Here is a 20,095-nt window from a genome sequence, read left to right as displayed (position 1 = left end):
TATCTATCAGGGGGTATAAAAATGGTAGATATATACAACTTTATTACATCCCTGAAATGTTCATGGATTAAGAGACTTACAAAATCTTGTAAACCGTGGATGAATATCTTTTTTGCAGTCTATGGAAAAGATATCTTAAAGAAATTATACGACTTTGGTGATAGTTTTATTGTAGAATGCTTACTTAAAGAAAGCAATACATTTTGGAAGGATGTTTTGAATTCTTGGCTGTCCTATGTGAAAATTAGACAGAATCCTCCAAATATAAAAAGCAATTTTCAAAATATTCCAGTGTGGTACAATTCTAATGTAAAAATAGTTGGTAAACCAGTTTTTATCAAAGACTGGTATGAGAAAGGAGTTAAAGTTATTCAAGGTTATTTTGATGATGGTTGTAATTTCTTAACCTTAGATATATTTCAAACCACTTACAATCTCGAAAAAGTATGTGTAATGAAATATAATAGCATTATAACAGTAATTTCAAAATACTTAAAATCTTTGTCTATTGACAGACATTCAACCAAAAGAATCCTTAATCCATGTATGCCAATATTTTTTTAACCTGTTTTGTTACATGAAAAATGCTCCAAAATCATTTACAATCTTTTGAATGAAAAAGAGGATATCCCAACTTCTGTAGGCAAGTGGAAGGCTGAATTAATTCAACATGGAGTAAATGATTTTTCTGTGCAAAGTGTGTTTAAGATTTTTTTCAAAACAACAACTGATTCTTCAGCTCAATGGCTACAGTTTAGAATTTTACACAGAATCCTTCCTGTTGGGTATTATCTTAAGAAACTTAATGTTAAAACATGTGACTGTTGTAGATTTTGTACAAAAAATGTAGAAACAATGATACATATTTTTACTTCATGTGATATAATCCAAACATTGTGGAGTGAGTTGAGTCTTCATATATACAGAAAGACTTCAGAAAGAGTTGGTTTTAATGTGTCCAATATCATATTAGGTGAATTTCCATTGTCTTTTAATAACAAAGTTATTAATTTTATAATCCTATATGTCAAACAATACATATTAACTTGTTTAATGCAGAATAAAGAACAAAACTTGGTTGGATTATTATGTCATCCAAGGTGAAGATAACGAACAGTGATCAATCTCATAACTCCTACAAGCAATACAAAATAGATAGTTGGGCAAACACGGACCCATGGACACACCAGAGGTGGGATCAGGTGCCTAGGAGGAGTAAGCATCCCCTGTTGACCGGTCACACCCGCCGTGAGCCCCATATCCTGATCAGGTAAACGGAGTTATCCGCAGTCAAATCAGTGTGCCAAGAACGGCTTAACAATCGGTATGAAACACGTCAGACAGCATTTGACCCAATGCGAGGTTGTATTGACGAACTAGATCGTTATAACGACCATAGAATTTACGAAATCTAAGGTTTAAATACCATGTGGCAAAATATGCTGCAATCCAAAAGCTTAAAATGTACAGCTTTGATAAAATGTGGACCAGATGGAAGTTTATTTTTGATTGATTTGTTTTTTACTAGCTACTTTTCACTTGTGTTTGTCGAGGTTTTTTTCTTCTTCTCTTTTTTCCTGATTGTTTGGGGGTTTTTTTTGTACAGCAAGTAACCATAATTCTATTAATGAATGAATCAGTGTGAGAGGGTAGTATATGTATGTGTATATGTGACAAAAATCGAATAAATAAATTTTTAAAAAAATTGTCAACGCACGACGGACGAAGAAAAAAATAATTGCAATAGGTAGTCTGAGTTTACTCAGGTGACCTAAAAATGGTAAAATTTGACGATTTTGACTATTCTCATTTCCACGTTCCAATATTTCAAATAAATTAACTGCTCGGGTGTTCATTTACAATCTATGGTAAATATATATTCTTTAAATCTAACTGACGAATTCTAATTCTATATGAAAGCGAGTTTTTGTCTTTCGTATCTACCCACTCGTAGGCATGCGCACTTTTCTCGTCTTGCCCACCCATCGTCTTTATTTATATGCGGAAAAGATTACTTACCGAGGCCGAGCAATCGAAGTTCACCTGTCCATACGTCTCTCGCATTACTACAATTTGTACGCCTTATCTATATCTAGTATAATTTCCGCAAGTTTCTTCCTTTTTCAAAATATTATTTCCTATTTATTAGAACAACCAGGACTTATATTCATTGAATTGCTTGTTTTGAATTTTCCAAAGACAAATAATTTGAACTATATTCTCACAGTAAAAGGAAAATTACAAAGAAATCCTGAAATGGATAACGAAATTACAAGAACGCCAAATTTCTTTGTGACTCTTAAAAATGTAGTGGTAGAAATATTAACAGTAGGGAATACAAAACATCCATCCGACCGTTCCGGGAAAAATCGATCCGATGGGAGCGTATCCTGTATTATTTTCGTGACGAGTTGGATAGGATTCTTTTTCCCAGTCTTAGAAGATTACGATATTCCAGTGGCCTCGAACTATGGCGCATATTTTGTTCTTCAATCAGTCTTTGGATGTTTGAGCCTTTTTTCCACTATTGGGTGGGTAAATCTTCTTGTAGTCTCTAGATCACAGGCAGATATTTATCTAGATAGTTCGACTTCTAAGACTGATCCCGCGGCACAAATGATGTATGGTATACTAATTTGCTTCACCATTGGAATAACTATTATTGAAGGATTAAATTCCCTCCTGGATTTGATATGCTATCAAAAGTTTCTGGATTATCATTACCTATGCACAGTCATCAACCGTATCTTAGAAACATTGTTTTGTATTACACAGACATTGGCTTTAATATTTTTGACCGGAAGCAAATTTCAAAATCATTTGAAAGTTAAGTATATTTTGTCTGTAGCATTGCTTACTAATGGCGTCATGTGGATGTACACCAGTTTAAGGATTGCGAAGGACCCTCAGATTAATCGTTTTATGAATGATACAAGTACATCAGCGATAATTTCGTGCTACTGGAATTCATCAATATACCAAAACGTTCTACAGCCTACCAGAGAAATATCTTTGTACATTCATTTAGAATACTTCACCTTTTGCGTTGGTTTAACGGCTAGCATATTACCATCAAGTTTAGAATTACCAGAAAGACAGGAAGGGGATACTCCGGAACCTGAAGGAAGCTTACGTAATGGACGATATCACGACAAGATTCCCGATATGATGGTTAGTTTCTATTGTCTTGTATCCTTTCTTCCGATTTTGTTGGTCCTCATTCTGAAATGCTGGACGCGTCCCTCTGATTTTGATTATGACGAATACTTAAGACCATGGTGGATTTTTGGTATAGTAACGACGATGTTCCCTATGATTGTTATTATCTTTAGAGGACTACATTTAATGAAAGATATTGCATTAACACAGGGGAGCAGTGTGTGCGAAAAGTGGATTTTCAAAAATAGTGTTATATTTATCGCCTGTTTCATGGGCGCTGTTTCTTGTTGGATGTTTGACATATTATTTGACAGACATTACTTATCCATCGCATATATAGCAGTTCGGTTGAGCGAAATTCTGCAATTATATATCCAAACCATGTTCTTGCTCATTCTAGAAAGGATCTCCGTAAAGTCCTACAAGAAAATCAGGCGCATCGCTCTATACCTTTCCACGGGTAATCTACTCCTTTGGATATACCATGGATGTATCACAAGAACAAACATATTATATACGCCAGAAATCAATCAAGTGATTATCTCCCTTTTAACCATGTATAGGTTCTTATCTTTCATTGATTTCTATAGAATATATCGTCTTGGAAAATCATGAACAATTTTATCCCAGTGAGCTTGAAATTCTTCCACATCTGCTTTATGCTTGGATATTTTATTGAACACAGACGTTAACGACAAATTAATAACTTAACTTTACTACAGACAGAATGACTTTATCTTCTGATGTAGCAATATTCCATTATCACCTACAGATGGTGTTGACATATGTCTCTCAACTGGTTCGGTATAGTCTCTATCCTCATTATGTCATTTTCTAAACGGAGAGAGGATACCGCTAAACAAGTTGATGTTACAGGGGTTTCAACAGTCTCCTTTAAAGTCAGTATCTCGCAAATTCCACGGTCGTTATAATGATCCTACTACTTCATTTGTAATTACACCCTGTAATTACATGTAGCTTGAGTGCCGCCTGTAGTATGCAAGGTGAAGATAACGAACAGTGATCAATCTCATAACTCCTACAAGCAATACAAAATAGATAGTTGGGCAAACACGGACCCCTGGACACACCAGAGGTGGGATAAGGTGCCTAGGAGGAGTAAGCATCCCCTGTTGTATTTCATACCGATTGTTAGGCCATTCTGTACAATTTGATTTGACTACGGATTATTCCGTTTACCTGATCACAATATAGGGCTCATGACAGGTGTAACAGGGGATCTTAAATCCTCATAGACACCTTGTTTCACTTCCGGTGTTTACCTTACTCTCAATTTTGTATTTCTTTTTTGAACAACGGATTATTTCGTTTACCTGATCAAGATAAAGGGCTCACAGAAGGTGTGGAATGTCATGAGAGAATGAGTACTCCTCTTACCTGATACAACTTACGGTATTTGCCTTACTCTCAGATTTATTTTCCTATCTATGCAAACTTCCGAAAGAGTTTGTTTGAACGCAACTCAAACTCTTCCGTGCAGACATTGTAAGATAGAGAATTCCCATGAACTACATTATACTTTTCATAAAGATGGAGATGGGGTCATAAGAAAGAAATGACAGCTGAAAATCATACTTTAAACATAGCCAGTTGGTAGTAGGCTCACAATGTCTCTTGTCTCTACAAAGGCAAGAAGTACAGCGACTTGAATTCATCATAAATTCTCAATCTCTGTTTCGCACGTGTTGCATTGGCAGATCTAGAGGGGTTACGGAGGTCGCACCCCCTTTGATTTTGAGGGGAAAAAATAAAAGAGATATCGAGATCAGAGTATAGTATTGATTATCTAACAAAAAGATTGATTCAAATACATCCGAGAAGAATCAATGTTGAACTCTTTAAAGGGACTGATTCACGATTTTTGATCAAAAAATATTTTTCATTTTCGATATTAAACAGTAAAAATATAACTCATTTAATGTTGACAGCCAAAATTTTGACCTTCTGAATGCAAGCAATATTTTAGCCTTAAATCTGCGTTATGTAAACAAAGACTCGAGTCTAAACAAACAAATGAAATATTGATTTTGTAATATAAAGCATCTCAATTTTGCATAGTCTCAAATTTTAACTTTTAGATGACATATTTTACCCCAAATATGCTTGAAATGTGAAAGATATGATAAACTTAGATCGATATCCATTTCTTTTGAAATTTTGTAAACAATAACATACCGTAATCTTTCTTTACAAAACAAATAATAAACTCTCTAAAATGAGCTTTTGTGATAATGTATAACCATAATTTTTATGTGAATGCTTTTAAACACATTAGACAGTAGATTTTGATCATTAAAAGTGAACAAGAAATTTTTGGGGAAAATCGTGAATCAGTCCTTTTAATGGGAGAGATCAACTGATAGATGTCGGATAAAATTTCAAATATATACAGTTAGGTGGAAGGGGGTGTTGGTGTTAAAATTGGTAAAGATTTGACATCAGATATCAATATTCATCAAATTTAGTTTCAAGGGGGGTGTTGATAAAAAATATATGAATATAGTTCTCATCCCTTTCAGCAATAAACGATGTAAATTCGTTTGTCATTTTAAATTCTTTTTAAAGAGCGTTTTTAATATTTTTATCTAACCTATAAAACCCCTTACAGACGATAAAAAGTACCAAATGAATAGCATGATATCAATTTATTGACCCAATCCCCCCCCCCCCAACTGGAAAATTTTCTACACTCGCTTATGTGTCGTGTCTTAGTCCATGTGGGTTTTTTTCTTCTTGAAGTGAAAGTAGAAGTTACATTTCCTTCAATGCTTTAATGAAAATTTCTTTCCTTTTTTTCTAAAACTCCAATTTCGCACCTTGCAATTTCTTTTCATTTGTGAAACTCTAAGCTTTTTATTAAGTGAAACTTCTGAAGATAAGTGTGCACATGCTACGCAAAGTAATTAGGCCGCGTTGTAATCGCGCGCGGATTTACATTATCCCAAAACGGTACATGTACATGTTATACAGAGGACCTCGGTCTTTTAATTGGCGACAGAACTTCATCTCTATTATGAGTTCTGTCGAAGATTATGCCAAACGATGGGCTAAATATGAAAAAGAACTTGATACATTGTCAGAATGCGGAGTGCGGAGACCCAGAGAACTATGGGTAGTATGGGATCTATGTGTCTGATCACTGTCCTTTTTTCACTTTGTCATTTCTTTGGCTAATATAAAATTCCAGTGTTGTAACTCAAATTAATTTAATTGATGAAGTGTAATAGTATTTGAAATATTTGAAGTTTGTTTGCCCCCGAGATTGACGGTAGAATCTATATTGATTTTGTGTACAGACACATCGACACATTTTCTCTCATTAATATTATGTACATCATCGAACATATTTTAAAAATTTAAACATTAATGCCATTTGACATTTTTATTGTTCTCGGAACTTCAGTTTCATGAGGATGATATTTTTTAATATGAAATTGTAATTTAAACAAAACAAAATTAAACATCATTATTAAATCGTTAGGAGGACTTTATTCAGCGATTGATTTCATGACACATGACCTCATACTTCCCTTATTAATTCGTATTCAACATTTTTTGCACTACTTTCAAATGTAGATTAGGCGACTAAATAGGGCGGTCCTTCGGATGAGACCGCATAAACCGAGGTCCCGTGTCACAGCAGGTGTGGCACGATAAAGATCCCTTCCTGCTCAAAGGCTCCGAACATAGGCCGATATTTTACAGCCCTTCGCCGGCAATGGTGACGTCTCCATATGAGTGAAATATTCTCGAGAGGGACGTTAAACAATATTCAATCAATCAAATGTAGATTACTGTTGCTAGGTAGCCCTTTGCCATTTTTCATTATCTGACCAATGGAAACTGGTAGTGAAGAAATCATCAAGCAAATACGGTTCAAGAGCCATAAAAACACTAGGTGCACAATTGTGGAATAAACTGTCATTGGAACTTCTGAGAACTTGAAGCACATGGGGCATTCTGCAAGAACCTAAAAACACTCTTGTTCAAGCGTGAATATGCCCTGTAAATGTAAAATTCGGTGCAATATCAAGGATCCCATGTACAATCTCTTGCAAACTGCATTTTGATCCAGTATACAAATACCTGTGTGCCAATTGTATCTTGTCTAGTCAAATTCAACCATTTTGTCATTTTACTATGCCATATTTTATTTAGATTCTTTTTATTGTTTTATTATTTCCTTTATAGGTCTTTTACTGGTATATTATCATTGATCATTAGCATAAACATTGTACAGGGCATATAAACTATATGTACATGTAATTTTGCGCTTTATAAATGAATAAAATAATAATATACAATGCCTTTCTCTAGTGATTTCTTCCTTGGGCGTGTTTTTATCATTTGTTCTAATGTACATGTAGCGCCAGACTGTTTTAATTTTTCCTTATCAATTTGAATAACAAGGAAACAATTGATTTTTATCTGATACAAACGTTGCACACGAAGCGAAAATGAGTCAATGCAAGGTGAAGATAACGAACATTGATCATAACTCCTACAAGCAATACAAAATAGATAGTTAGGCAAACATGGACACACCAGAGGTGGGATCAGGTGCCTAGGAGGAGTAAGCATCCCCTGCTGACCGGTCACACCCGCCTTGAGCCCCATATCCTGATCAGGTAAACGGAGTTATCCGCAGTCAAAATCAGTGTGCCAAGAACGGCTTAACAAACGGTATGAAACACGTCAGACAGTATTTGACCCAATGCGAGGTTGTATTGACGAACTAGATCGTTATAACGACCATAGAATTTGCGAAATGCTGACTTCAATCGAGACTGTTGAAATCCCTGTACCATCAACTTGTTTGTCAGTAGCTTACCTCGATTTAAAAACTGACTATACCCAGAACAAGCTCTTGCATATCGAATCAGTTGAGATATATAAACACCATATGCAGGTGATAATGGAATATTGCTACATAAATGTGGGAAGTTGACGGTGGAGAAGAATGCATGGTAATGGGGGGAAACTACAAATAGTTTCCCGATATTTTATAAAGTAGTTTTTAGTTTTATTAGCCGTAAAAAAAAAAAGTGGATTTACATGTGGAATGACATTACAACTGTATTTTACACGAACTTGGCATTAATTCCACTTTGGGTAATCGTACTTATACTCCAACTGCCCTTTCAAAAGATGAAATTCTTCAAAACTATGCTTGTTCTTAGACACATTTAATATCCCAGTCAATGGGTCCAATGAATATGAGTTACCGTACCTATACTGGATTCCTAAACTACATAAAAACCCTTACAAACAAAGATACATTGCTGGATTCAGTAAGTGCTCTACCAAGCAAGCTCCTATCTTTGCTGCTCACGAAAATATTAACAGCTGTGAAGGAGAAACTTCAAACGTAATGTGCCACGATATTAACCGGAAGTGGTGTTAATCAGATGTGGATTCTAAAAAATTCTAAAGATATTTGAGTAAACTTGAAATCGCAAAACCTATGACTTTTCAATACTATACACAACCATTCCCCATGATAGATAAAAGACTAAACTTTTCGACATCATAGACAGTTGCTTCTTCATCAAAAATGGGGAAAGAAAATATTCATATATAGTAATCAGTCATCCAAAAACTTACTTTGTTAAACACCACTCTGATTCCACGCACAAGTACTCTGAAGTTGAAATAAAAAAAATATGCTAGAGTTCCTCATTGACAATATATTCGTGGTCTTTGGTGATCAGGTCTTTGAACAGTCCGTTGGAATTCCCATGGGCACGAATTGTGCTCCTTTGTTAGCTGACCTGGTTCTATATTCATATGAAGTAGAAATTATTCAAAAACTTCTACGTGAGAAGAAAAAATCTCTTGCTGCGGCCTTCAATTCGACATTTAGATATATCGATGACGTTTTGTCTATTAACAATAATAGCTTTCATTCATATGTCGATTTGATCACAAGGATACATCCCTGTGAGATCGAAATAAAGGACACCACAGAGTTGTCCACTTCTGCTTCATACTTAGATATTTTATTGAAAGTAGACATTAACGGCAAACTGACAACTCAACTGTATGACAAACGGGATGATTTCAGCTTCTCCATCGTCAACTTTCCGTATTTATGTAGCAATATTCCATTATCACCTGCATATGGTGTTTATATATCTCAACTGATTCGATATGCAACCGGTCGACAAGGGATGCTTACTCCTCCTAGGTACCTGATCCTACCTCTGGTATGTCCAAGGGTCCGTGTTTGCCCAACTATCTATTTTGTATTGTTTATAGGAGTTATGAGATTGATCACTGTTCGTCATCTTCGCCTTTCATTATGGTGTTTACAACTGATTCGATGCGCAAGAGCTTGTTTGGCGTATGGTCAGGTTTTAAATCGAAGCAGGCTACTGACAAACACGTTGATGGTGCAGGGGTTCCAATAGTCTCGTTTAAAATCAGCATTTTGCAAATTCTATGGTTGTTATAACGATCTAGTTTGCCAATACAACCTATCATTGGATCAAATGCTGTCTGACGAGATTTATGCCGATTCATGGGCCGTTCTTGGGACACAGATTTTGACTACGGATAACTCCGTTTACCTGATCCCACCTCTGATATTCAAGGGTCCGTGTTTGCCAACTCTCTATTTTGTATTGTTTATAGGAGTTATGAGATTGATCACTGTCCGTTATCCTCGCGTTTCCTTTCTAATTTTGAGACGTTGACAGAGGTATATGTGAGTGTAAGGAACGATAACTCTTGGTAGCGATTGGGGAATTCTAGCAAGTAGACATGCGAAAGCTGGTCCTAGAAGATTTATCATTTCGCATTGTTTGAGGTCCGCATAAATATTAATGGGAGAGGATGGTGAACTTTGGCCGTGGTTTGCGACGATAAGTTGATGCAGGACCTCCGTCTTTCATAGTCCATATGGTCTGACCTGAAACTCCTCGTAACTATAAAAGGTCAAAAACGGACTTTGCCCCTGTGTCTTGGTAGTACAGAACATGGACGGATCAAGAACATTTTCAAGTCCCCAGGAGGATTAAAATATCCCCATCCCCAGAAAACAAGGCAGTTTTAAGGAATGACACTTTAAATCATCATTTTTTGTAGTTACGTAAATATGATGCTCGAAATTTCCCCTTGGCATAATTGATATTGTCGTGGAGACTAGCACGGTGTATGTTGATGAATATCGAAAGAGGATTTATTTGTGGGGTGTACGATGGTATAATTACTTCTACAGCGTGTTAAATTAACATAAACGTATATACGTGAGGATACATTAATTATTCGGAGATGTAAAACTTGTACGGTACCAATTTTGATGCACCAGATGCGCATTTCGACAAATAATGTATCTTCAGTGGTGCTCAAACGAAATTTTGGAAATCCGAAATAACAATAAACTTGTAAGAGCTAAAAGGAAAAACAGAGTGCCAAAGAGATATAATTATTCTAATATTGTGTGCATCAAATCAAATATTGCTCTTATCAATTCCATTGATGCGCCCACCGGTTAAGTTATTGCGGGCAATTAATAATGGATTGATGCGCGCATCAATTAAAACACAGCAAACATGTGTGCATCAAATTAAAAATTGTTCTTATCAATTGAAATGATGCGCACATCAATGTTGTGGAAGAATTGCTAGTAAATGGAATCTTTTTCTTTTTTAAATTAATTATCTATTTGATTCAATTAAAGATATCCTTTATATTTACGATTTTGTATAAGATTTTTTTTAAAGAAAGCAACAATCAATTATAAAACGATCATGAATTAAATTGTGGATAATTTGAATTGAAGATACTTCTTATCAAATAAACGCTTTCTCTAAAATAAACATTGCGAGCATCCATGATATCATTAATTCAAATGCAGAGGGCAATTAATTGAATTATTGCTGTCTTCATTTAACTTATGCAAGGTGAAGATAACGAACAGTGATCAATCTCATAACTCCTACAAGCAATACAAAATAGATAGTTGGGCAAACACGGACCCCTGGACACACCAGAGGTGTGATCAGGTGCCTAGGAGGAGTAAGCATCCCCTGTTGATATAGCGCTCATTAAGATATCATCGATTCGTTTGAAGAGAGCGACAATTCAAGTATAGCGCGCATAAATTCAGCAGAAAAATTAATGCTATCAACAATTCCATTAATTTACACAATATTATCATTTGACGAGATCTTTAAATGAATTGTTGCCCTCATGAAATTAATTGATATATTCAATTGTATTTTTAACTCATATGGAGACGTCACCAAGACCGGTGAAAGGTTCTTTAACGTACCACACCTACTGTGACACGGGACATCCGTTTTTAAGGCCATCCCCGAGGACCCGTGACATTCACACCTGATGCCGAGCGTTTGAACTGTCACTACCTGTTTTAACGACTTGGGTCTGTCGCGGCCAGGATTCGAACCTCGGCTTTCTGCATGCGAGCCGAACGCTCTTAATTTCTAGCGCCCTCGAGCGATAGCATATATGTTTATTGTTTTTGCAGTTAATACGCTTAACTGTATGCTTGGGCGCGATAGTGTGGGATTTATATAGAACAATAGTCTCGAATTTTATATTACAGTTAGGCCTAAATCCCTGATGATGAAAACCTTTTACACAAGTATTAAAAATGTTAAAACAATTTACAGGTAGCTATCTGATTTGTATTTTGTGGGCTAATATTATAGAGTTCAAGGGTTCCACTTATTGATATATTGCAATAATATTATGTATTTTGGTCCCCGGCCCCGCCACTTATTGATAACTCGTTTTGGGGACCCCCAAAATGAGTGGCGTCGGGCAGGGACCAGACTAAGTTACAAGTAGCCTGAAATATATTGATTTGTTTTACCTGATGAAATCATTGATAACACTTATACACTTGAAATGTTTTGAATACCAGGCTGGACATTCGGATATTTTAAAGAACTGGATCGGACACCAAGAACCGACTGGGTCATTTGAAGATTTGATACGCCGTTTTGGATATACAAATATTCACTCAGCGATCGTTTCACTCGGGTACTTGGCTTTGTTGATCATATTCAAGACCTCGTGAACGTAGTTTCCCTGGACGATTTTCTTTTTACGTGAATGCGAATGACCTCGCATTCATTAGGGTTAAATGTCATTTACCAATTTCTATTTTCGGTATTACACTGAATGTAGGCTAATTATTATTTTATGTACACTCTTTCTATCACGTTGCAATACCGATAAATGAAATTCCCAAACATCACTTGCAAAAAATAAAGGTCTTTAAAAATCTATAAATTCAAAGTGATCTAAATTACTATGATCTGATAGTGACTGTGCATTAACTATACATAACATCTTTTAAAATGTAGTGATTTTACGACCATACGAAATAGACTTTTTATACGCCCGTCGAAGACGGGACGTATTATGGTATGGCGTCGTCCGTCTGTCCGGACCTTGTGGGCAGGATACAGACTGAACCATAAGCCCTAGGACTTTACAGCTTGGTACCTTTGATCACCATGATGAGAGGAAGATGCTTATTGTTTTTCAAGGTCAAAGGTCAAGGTCGTAGTATCACTTATTAGGAAAACCTTGTGGGCATGATACAAACCGAACCGTAAGCTCCAGGATATTATGACTTGGTATATTTGATCACCATGATGAGAGGAAGATGCCTATTGTTTTTCAAGGTCAAAGGTCAAGGTCGTAGTATCACTTTTTAGGAAAACCTAGTGGACAGGATACAAACCGAACCGTAAGCTCCAGGATATTATAACTTGGTATATTTCATCACCATGATGAGAGGAAGATGCCTATTGTTTTTCAAGGTCAAAGGTCAAGGTCGTAGTATCACTTATTAGGAAAACCTTGTGGGCAGGATACAAACCGAACCGTTAGCATATTTATGAAGTAGCGCATTCTAAGGCTATCCCTCTTTATATCTTGATATCCATTTCTAGAAGCATAATAATGAATTAGCTCACAGTGTCTGTCTCATTCCTCTTTCGATTTACGTAATTATTTCACGCTTTTTTTTTTGGTAAGCTTTAGAGCCTTCTACTGGAATAATAAAATACACAAATTTGTAAACAAACGTTTAGGGGGTTCCCGTTTCGGGGCACATTTTCCAAGTAATTGCAGCGTTACCAAAGGAATTTTGGTGAGCGGCAGGTCAGGGAGATGTCATACTACAAGTCTCTTCAGCTCAAAACCCATCTCATCCCGTTTATATGTCACAACTATGCGTGCATTGATTGGACAGGGCTTCATCTCTTCTAGTTGGCAGCCAAAAAGGAGGTCAGAGTACGAATTTGTAGTACGCGCCGTGTTATTGGTTCGCAAAGACATTCCTTAGGCTCAGGGCCGTGTTATTGGTTCGCAAAGACATTCCTTAGGCTCAGGATCATCCGAATGGTCTCAGGATTATTCGCGAACCAATCACACGACACGTTATAAATTCGACATGGAGAATAGAGGAGCGGATTGAAGATCTGGTTTTAATCAGATTGGTGGAAGAGATGAAGCCCTGTCCAATCAATGCACTGAACTTTTATTACAACGTAATGGAGAGAGATCCAAGGATATCGTTCACATTTTAAAAACGTTTTCGCTTTGCGGCTTTTCAGAATAATAAATTAATGAAAGAGATACATGTGAACAACTTATATCTAAGCTTATAACATTCCATGTAAATTTCTACAGTCCCCGCCCACTGACGTTATGACAAGTATTTCAATATGCCAGAGATAATTACTTTCATTTGTATGTATGGGAATATTAACACATTGGACCTTCCATTGGTTTTGTACCCCATGATATATGTACAAGTACAACAAAATAGCCATTTATTTTCTGAATACTAGTATATATTTCAACTTGATTCTTTTTTTTTAAATGGATTTCTGACTCGCAGTTTATATCGAGAAGCAGAATTTTTTCAGAAACTTTTACGTGAGAATTCCCGTGGGGATTCGGGTTAGAATAGGTCCTCAGTACCCCTTGCTTGTCGTAGAAGGCGACTAAATGGGGCGGTCCTTCGGATGAGACCGCAAAAACCGAGGTCCCGTGTCACAGCAGGTGTAGAACGATAAAGATCCCTCCCTGCTCAAAGGCCATAAGCGCTGAGCAGAGGCCAAAATTTTGCAGCCCTTCACCGGCAGTGGCGACGTCTCCGTATGAGTGAAATATTCTCGAGAGGGACGTTAAACAATATTCAATCAATCTACGTGAGAAGAAAAAAATATCTTGCTGTGGCCTTCAATTCGACATTTAGATATATCGACAACGTTTTATTAACAATAATAACTTTCATTCATATATCGATTCGATATATCCCTACGATCTTGAAATGAAAGACCACAGAATCCACTTCTGCTTTATATTTAGATGTTTTATTAATAGTAGATATTAACGGTAAACGAACAGCTCAACTTTATGTCAAACGGGATTATTCAACTTCTCCATCGTCAACTTCCCATATTTATGTAGCAATATTCCATTATCATCTACTTATGGTGTTTATATCTCTCAACTGATTCGATGCGCAAGAGCTTGTTCAGCGTATGGTCAGTTTTTAAATCGAAGCAGGCTACTGACAAACAAGTTGATGGTGCAGGGGTTCCAACAGTCTCGTTTAAAATCAGCTTTTTGCAAATTCTATGGTCGTTATAACGATCTAATTTGCCAATTCAACCTATCATTGGGTCAAATGCTGTCTGACGTATTTCATGCCGATTGTTAGGCCGTTCTTGGCACACTGATTTTAACTACGGTCAACTCCATTTGCCTGATCAAGATATAGGGCTCACGGCGGGTGTGACCGGTCGACAGGGGATGCTTACTCCTCCTGGAACTATTTCACCGCTAGTACAATTAACAAGCTCATATGTGAAAATATTCTCTGACCCAAAATGTACTAAGTACTAGTACTCATCCTCGGAAACTCACAGTCGGTTGCTCTCCGTTTACCTCCCTTGGGACACAACGCCGGTATTGCAGGAAGGTACGTCTCGGCTTCTATATGCGATTGGTCGCTTTACCATTGGTCATTGCGATATTCAACCAATGAAAAGGCCCCTTATTTCCAGTCCCTGGAGCATAGAAAAACATGCTTTCGAAGCAGAGATTTTGACGACGTTTAAGTTGGACAAGTTACAAAACTTTTAGCAAGATGGTTTATCTGCCATATTGAAGCGGAGGGTGTATTTGTGTCTGTAAAGACAGGGGAGGAAAAAGCATGTGTTACCAAGCGTTTACTACTGCGTACGAGTCTATCTACAGGTCTACATGTTCAGCACTCGTAGTCCCGCTACTTTTATCCATCATACGGGAGCAATGAAAGGTGAAGATGACAGTGATCAATCTCATAACTCCAATAAGCAATACAAAATGAATAGTTGGGAAAACACGGACATCTGGATATGCCAGAGGTGGGATCAGGTGCTAGTAGAAGAAAGCATCCCCTGTCGATCGGTCACAACCGCCGTGAGCAATGTGTTTTAACGGACTTGGTATTTCATCGGTTTATATAGGTATGTTAAACTTACTTGCGTATCAAGTTACTGCCGTAATTTGTTCTAGTTTTGTTTCGGCACAATTTGAACCAGTAAGTATAACCTTCTTAACATAGTGTAAACACAATTGATGTCTCACACTAATTACAAAATTACACGTGAACGGGATTCTAAGACCATATTTTAATTCAAATTTGCATCTAATTTTTAAATTGTATCTTGCATGACTGATTTTATTCATGTGCTATGTAGCATTGGTGATAAACATACCAGTGACGGATTTCCGAAAGGGGGCAGATGTGAAAGTGAAGTATTAGTCAAAATAATCAGCCATTTTCAGCGCTAAATCTTGAGTTTTTATCTAAATATCTTTAATACTGACACAACGAAACACACACACACTTTCACGGGCGCCGCCATACAGCTGACACTTTGAGTTCCTCGAATATTTACGGCGATTCCCATTGGTCCTCGATAGGTCACGTAAGGTCATGCATTTTAATTAGTTGTGCGAAAATATCGGCGGCCGTTGTGTAAAAGCTTCTAATCTGCAGGAACAGCTTCTAACGAATGAGCAAACGATACTTAGCGTATGTTAATTTATAGAACTTCTTAAACCCGCAAAAATTAATAAGCAATCATAATTAATAATTCCATCCCGTAATTATATGATTTGCCAATAATACATAATTATCATCCCGTAACAAAATCTCACTCGTACATCGTATGTAAAATAAATACAATACGTAAATAAAGTAAATGATAACACTTTTAAAAGCACATCAGCGTTCAATTAAACAGAATCTACAATCAAATAGTCCGCCAAAAGTGATAGATCAATACACCATGATGCATTGTGGGAAAATACACAAGTAAACAAGAGTATGACGGTGGCTTACCGCTCGTACACACGTGCTTTAAGATGCTGAAACACATCAATGATAGGACGATAAAGGTAAAAAAAAAAAATTACAGGGTAACTCTATAACTATGTATTAACAAGTGAAACAACAACAAATGTGTTACAAAATAACGCAACAATGATTGACATTCAAGATGCACCATACGACATGAAAAGGGGAGGGGTGATCGTTACTTTCCCCCTCTCAACGAGTCCGAGTCCTTTACAATCAATAAAATTCAAATACAACAAGTAATGAATAAATAATACGTATGTATTAACATTAGAAACAACATGATGAATACAGCAGATACAGGACAGGGTCAATATTTACAAGGGAGATCACCATAATTACTGTACTTCTCAATACTGACACCAGAAAATGTGCATCCACTCTTCTAAAATACACATGTCTAGTAATAAGAAAACATACAACTTCGTAAACTATCTTACAACCTCATAACTATCACCTAATCAACATAAGAGTTACACAATCATATCAAATGCTGAATCTGAACATTACGAAGTACACAATTTCATAGAGCCAAAATGAGTACAGTAACAAAGTAAGGCAGATGAAATGTACACAAATAATAGCTTCAGATAATTAAATAATAGAAAAATAAGTTAAAAGTTATCTTTATAAATAAATGTACAAGATATTTGTAAAACACTTGCCACAAGAAAATTTCAAATCTGATAATGTACGATTACTTATTACATTTACTTACAATTCAATAATATCTAAATTTACTTTCCATGTTGAGGTTTCTGTTGAATGCAGCGGAAGGATGGCACATCAGGTATAAAAAGGTCATTAAGGGGAGAGCGATGGGGAGTCCTAGATGGCGTAGGTAAGATCTTCCGGACACCTTCTGGCTTCACCACAGACTGCAACCTCTTGGGGGGGGGCTTTGTTGATGACCTCTTCATGACTGGATTATACCGCTCGCCTTGTCCTGGACTGCTGTGGCGGAAGGAAATGGAAGGGGAGCTCTGAAGTTACTTTTGCAGATTTCCGATAAGTATACTGTTGGCGCTGATGACCCTATTCTGGTGTTCAATCTCTTTCAAGGGGTGGTCTGTGTCTGGTTGCACCGTGGACTTTCCTGAAATTAGGAACTCATCTAGGAGCTTCTGGTCCTCATCTGTCAGCAATTCTGGGAGAAGGAGTCTGTCAGAAGCAGAGAAGCATCAGATCCATGGGAAGCAACTGGTGGTGAACATGAACCAGCAGGAGATGGAAGTCCAAGAGACACAGCAGGGGAGGAGGCAGCAGAAAGGACCACAGCAGGTTTAACTGGTCTCTTCCGGGATTCCCAGTGGCGGATGGACCCTTCCACTGTCAGGGACCTCAACATCTCTACCAAAATGTTCATGTTGTCCTGGACTGCCATGAACCTTAGCACTCTCTGTCTCCTCTCCTGCCAACATCTTTTGTTACAGTTACCATCTGGGGTGTTTCAGGAACTTGGCCTTTTAAACCGATGAGAAAGGTACAGTAGAAAGGATACTCCTCATACGTCAAATGTTTAAGGTAGATATGGTTTGACACAGCAAGCTTCTCCCTTTGAATCCACATGATTTACACTTTCACACATGACCTCTTTTCCAGGCCGATACTTCTAAAATGGATGACATGATCTAAAGAAGAAGAAAAACCCCACCAATAACATTTCTGGTAAGTATGTACTAAATAACCCAACACCATAGCTGGTAAATGATAACAAATATTGGTGAAATATAAATCTACCCAACACTGTAGTTGATAGATGTAATAAACAATAACAAATATTGGTACTGTCCTATGTGTAATGAATTATGTAATATAATTATTATTTTTGTCCAGTAAAGCCCCCCCCCCCCCATCCGACACACAACGTTGAGACGTGTTCCAGGTTCAGCACAGATACAAGTAGACCATGTAAACCTTTTTTAACCAAGGAAATAAAAACATCACAAATTATATACATAAGAAAGTCACAATACTTGACTTTGTCCAAGATTTCTTCAATTTTTGTGCAATTTTCTGGGCCCACTTCGGTGGTTGACTTTCACAATATGGAAGTAATTTATTGTGATTAACGAGTTTTCGCTGACCCCGGGCATCAAGTTGTATTTCAAATACAAGGTCACTGAGATTTGATAATAACGCATGGCCCAACATAAACAGGTTGAAGCTTAGCACATTCGCCAGCATAAATGTTTTCATTCAACCTCCACTTAAGGTCACCAGCTGCATAGTTATGAGAACATGTCTTAGAGTCGTATAATTTTCTTTGACGTTCTGCGGCATGTCCAAAATGTTTCTCACGTGCCTTATTGAGCTGATTACGTATTTCTTCTGCATAGATTCCATAGGAGGAAGTTAACTCTTTTGTTGTAGTGACTTGTGGGTAAATGATCTCCGAAGGAAGACGAACTTCATTACCTAAGATTAACAGGTTTTGTGTCAACCCAGTAGATTCCTTTCCAATTTACTTTCGAAAGATCGGTGGTCTCTTTCCAGGTACATTGTATCTGGGTTCTCTCTTCCACCAATAAAAACTAGGCGCCACCAGATAACTGAAAAATTGTTGAGTGTGTCGGAAAACAGCAAAACAATCAATCAATCCTGTGGTATGGAACGATATACATGCATGAGAGGTACAAGTCGCATTCATCTGGCGGTCCTTCGGATGAGACCACAAACACTGAGGTCCAGTGTCGCAGCAGGTGTGGCACGATAAAATCCCTCCCTGCTCAATGGCCATAAGCCCTTCACCGGCAGTGGTGACGTCTCCATACGAGTGAAATATTCTCGAGAGGGACGTAAAACAAAATATGCAATCAATCGCATTCATCTAGGATTATGTAAGCTTATATTCTTTAACTCAAAAGCTTCTACATGAGAAGAAAAAATCTCTTGTCGTGGCCTTAAACACGACGACGTTTTAAATATTAACAATAATTATTTTCATTCATATGTTTATATCACTCAACTGATTAGTTCTGCGTATGGTCAGTTTTTAAATCAAGGCAAGATACTGACAAACAAGTTGATGATGCAGGGGTTTCAACAGTCTCGTTTAAAGTCAGGATTCCGCAAATTTTACTGTCGTCATAACGATCTAGTTTGCCAATACAACCTATCATTGTGTCAAATGCTGTCTGGTGTGTTTCATACCGATTGTTAGACCGTTCTTGGCACTGTTTTTGATCACGGATAACTCCGTTTACCTGATCAAGATAAATGGCTCACGGTGGGTGTGACCGATCGACAAGGGATGCTTACTCCTAGGCACCTGATCCCGCCTCTGGTGTGTCCAGGGGTCCGTGTTTGCCCAACTATCTATTTTGGATTGTTTATAGGAGTTATGAGATTGATTACTGTTCGTTATCTTCACCTTTCTGAATACTGTGGAATCATTTTAATTCGTGGGGCCAATGTTCGTGGATAAGCAAAATTGTGCTGGTTCGCGGGGACGTAATTTCGTGGACAAGCGATATGATGTCACTAAGAGAGAAAACTCTAGTTAGGGTAAGCAGAAGG

The 20,095-nt window shown here is 37.2% G+C and overlaps 1 protein-coding gene across 1 annotated transcript; it reads left to right on the top strand.

Annotated features, from left to right (window-relative positions):
• The first annotated feature begins 361 nt into the window (after positions 1 to 361).
• On the top strand, positions 362 to 7,517 carry LOC125668182 (uncharacterized). The gene is made up of 2 exons (XM_048902022.2): positions 362 to 3,171; positions 3,560 to 7,517. Exons 1-2 carry the CDS (start codon positions 1,957 to 1,959, stop codon positions 3,572 to 3,574), a joined length of 1,230 nt encoding a protein of 409 aa, XP_048757979.2. The 5' UTR covers positions 362 to 1,956; the 3' UTR covers positions 3,575 to 7,517.
• Positions 7,518 to 20,095: the final 12,578 nt, after the last annotated feature.

The sequence above is a fragment of the Ostrea edulis genome, chromosome 1 (assembly GCF_947568905.1).
Source record: "Ostrea edulis chromosome 1, xbOstEdul1.1, whole genome shotgun sequence".
Taxonomy (NCBI): domain Eukaryota; kingdom Metazoa; phylum Mollusca; class Bivalvia; order Ostreida; family Ostreidae; genus Ostrea; species Ostrea edulis.
This window is presented reverse-complemented; position numbering and strand designations above follow the sequence as displayed.

Coding starts and splice junctions, on each gene's coding strand:
- LOC125668182 (XM_048902022.2), top strand. CDS start 1,957: ATGCGCACTTTTCTCGTCTTGCCCACCCATCGTCTTTATTTATATGCG.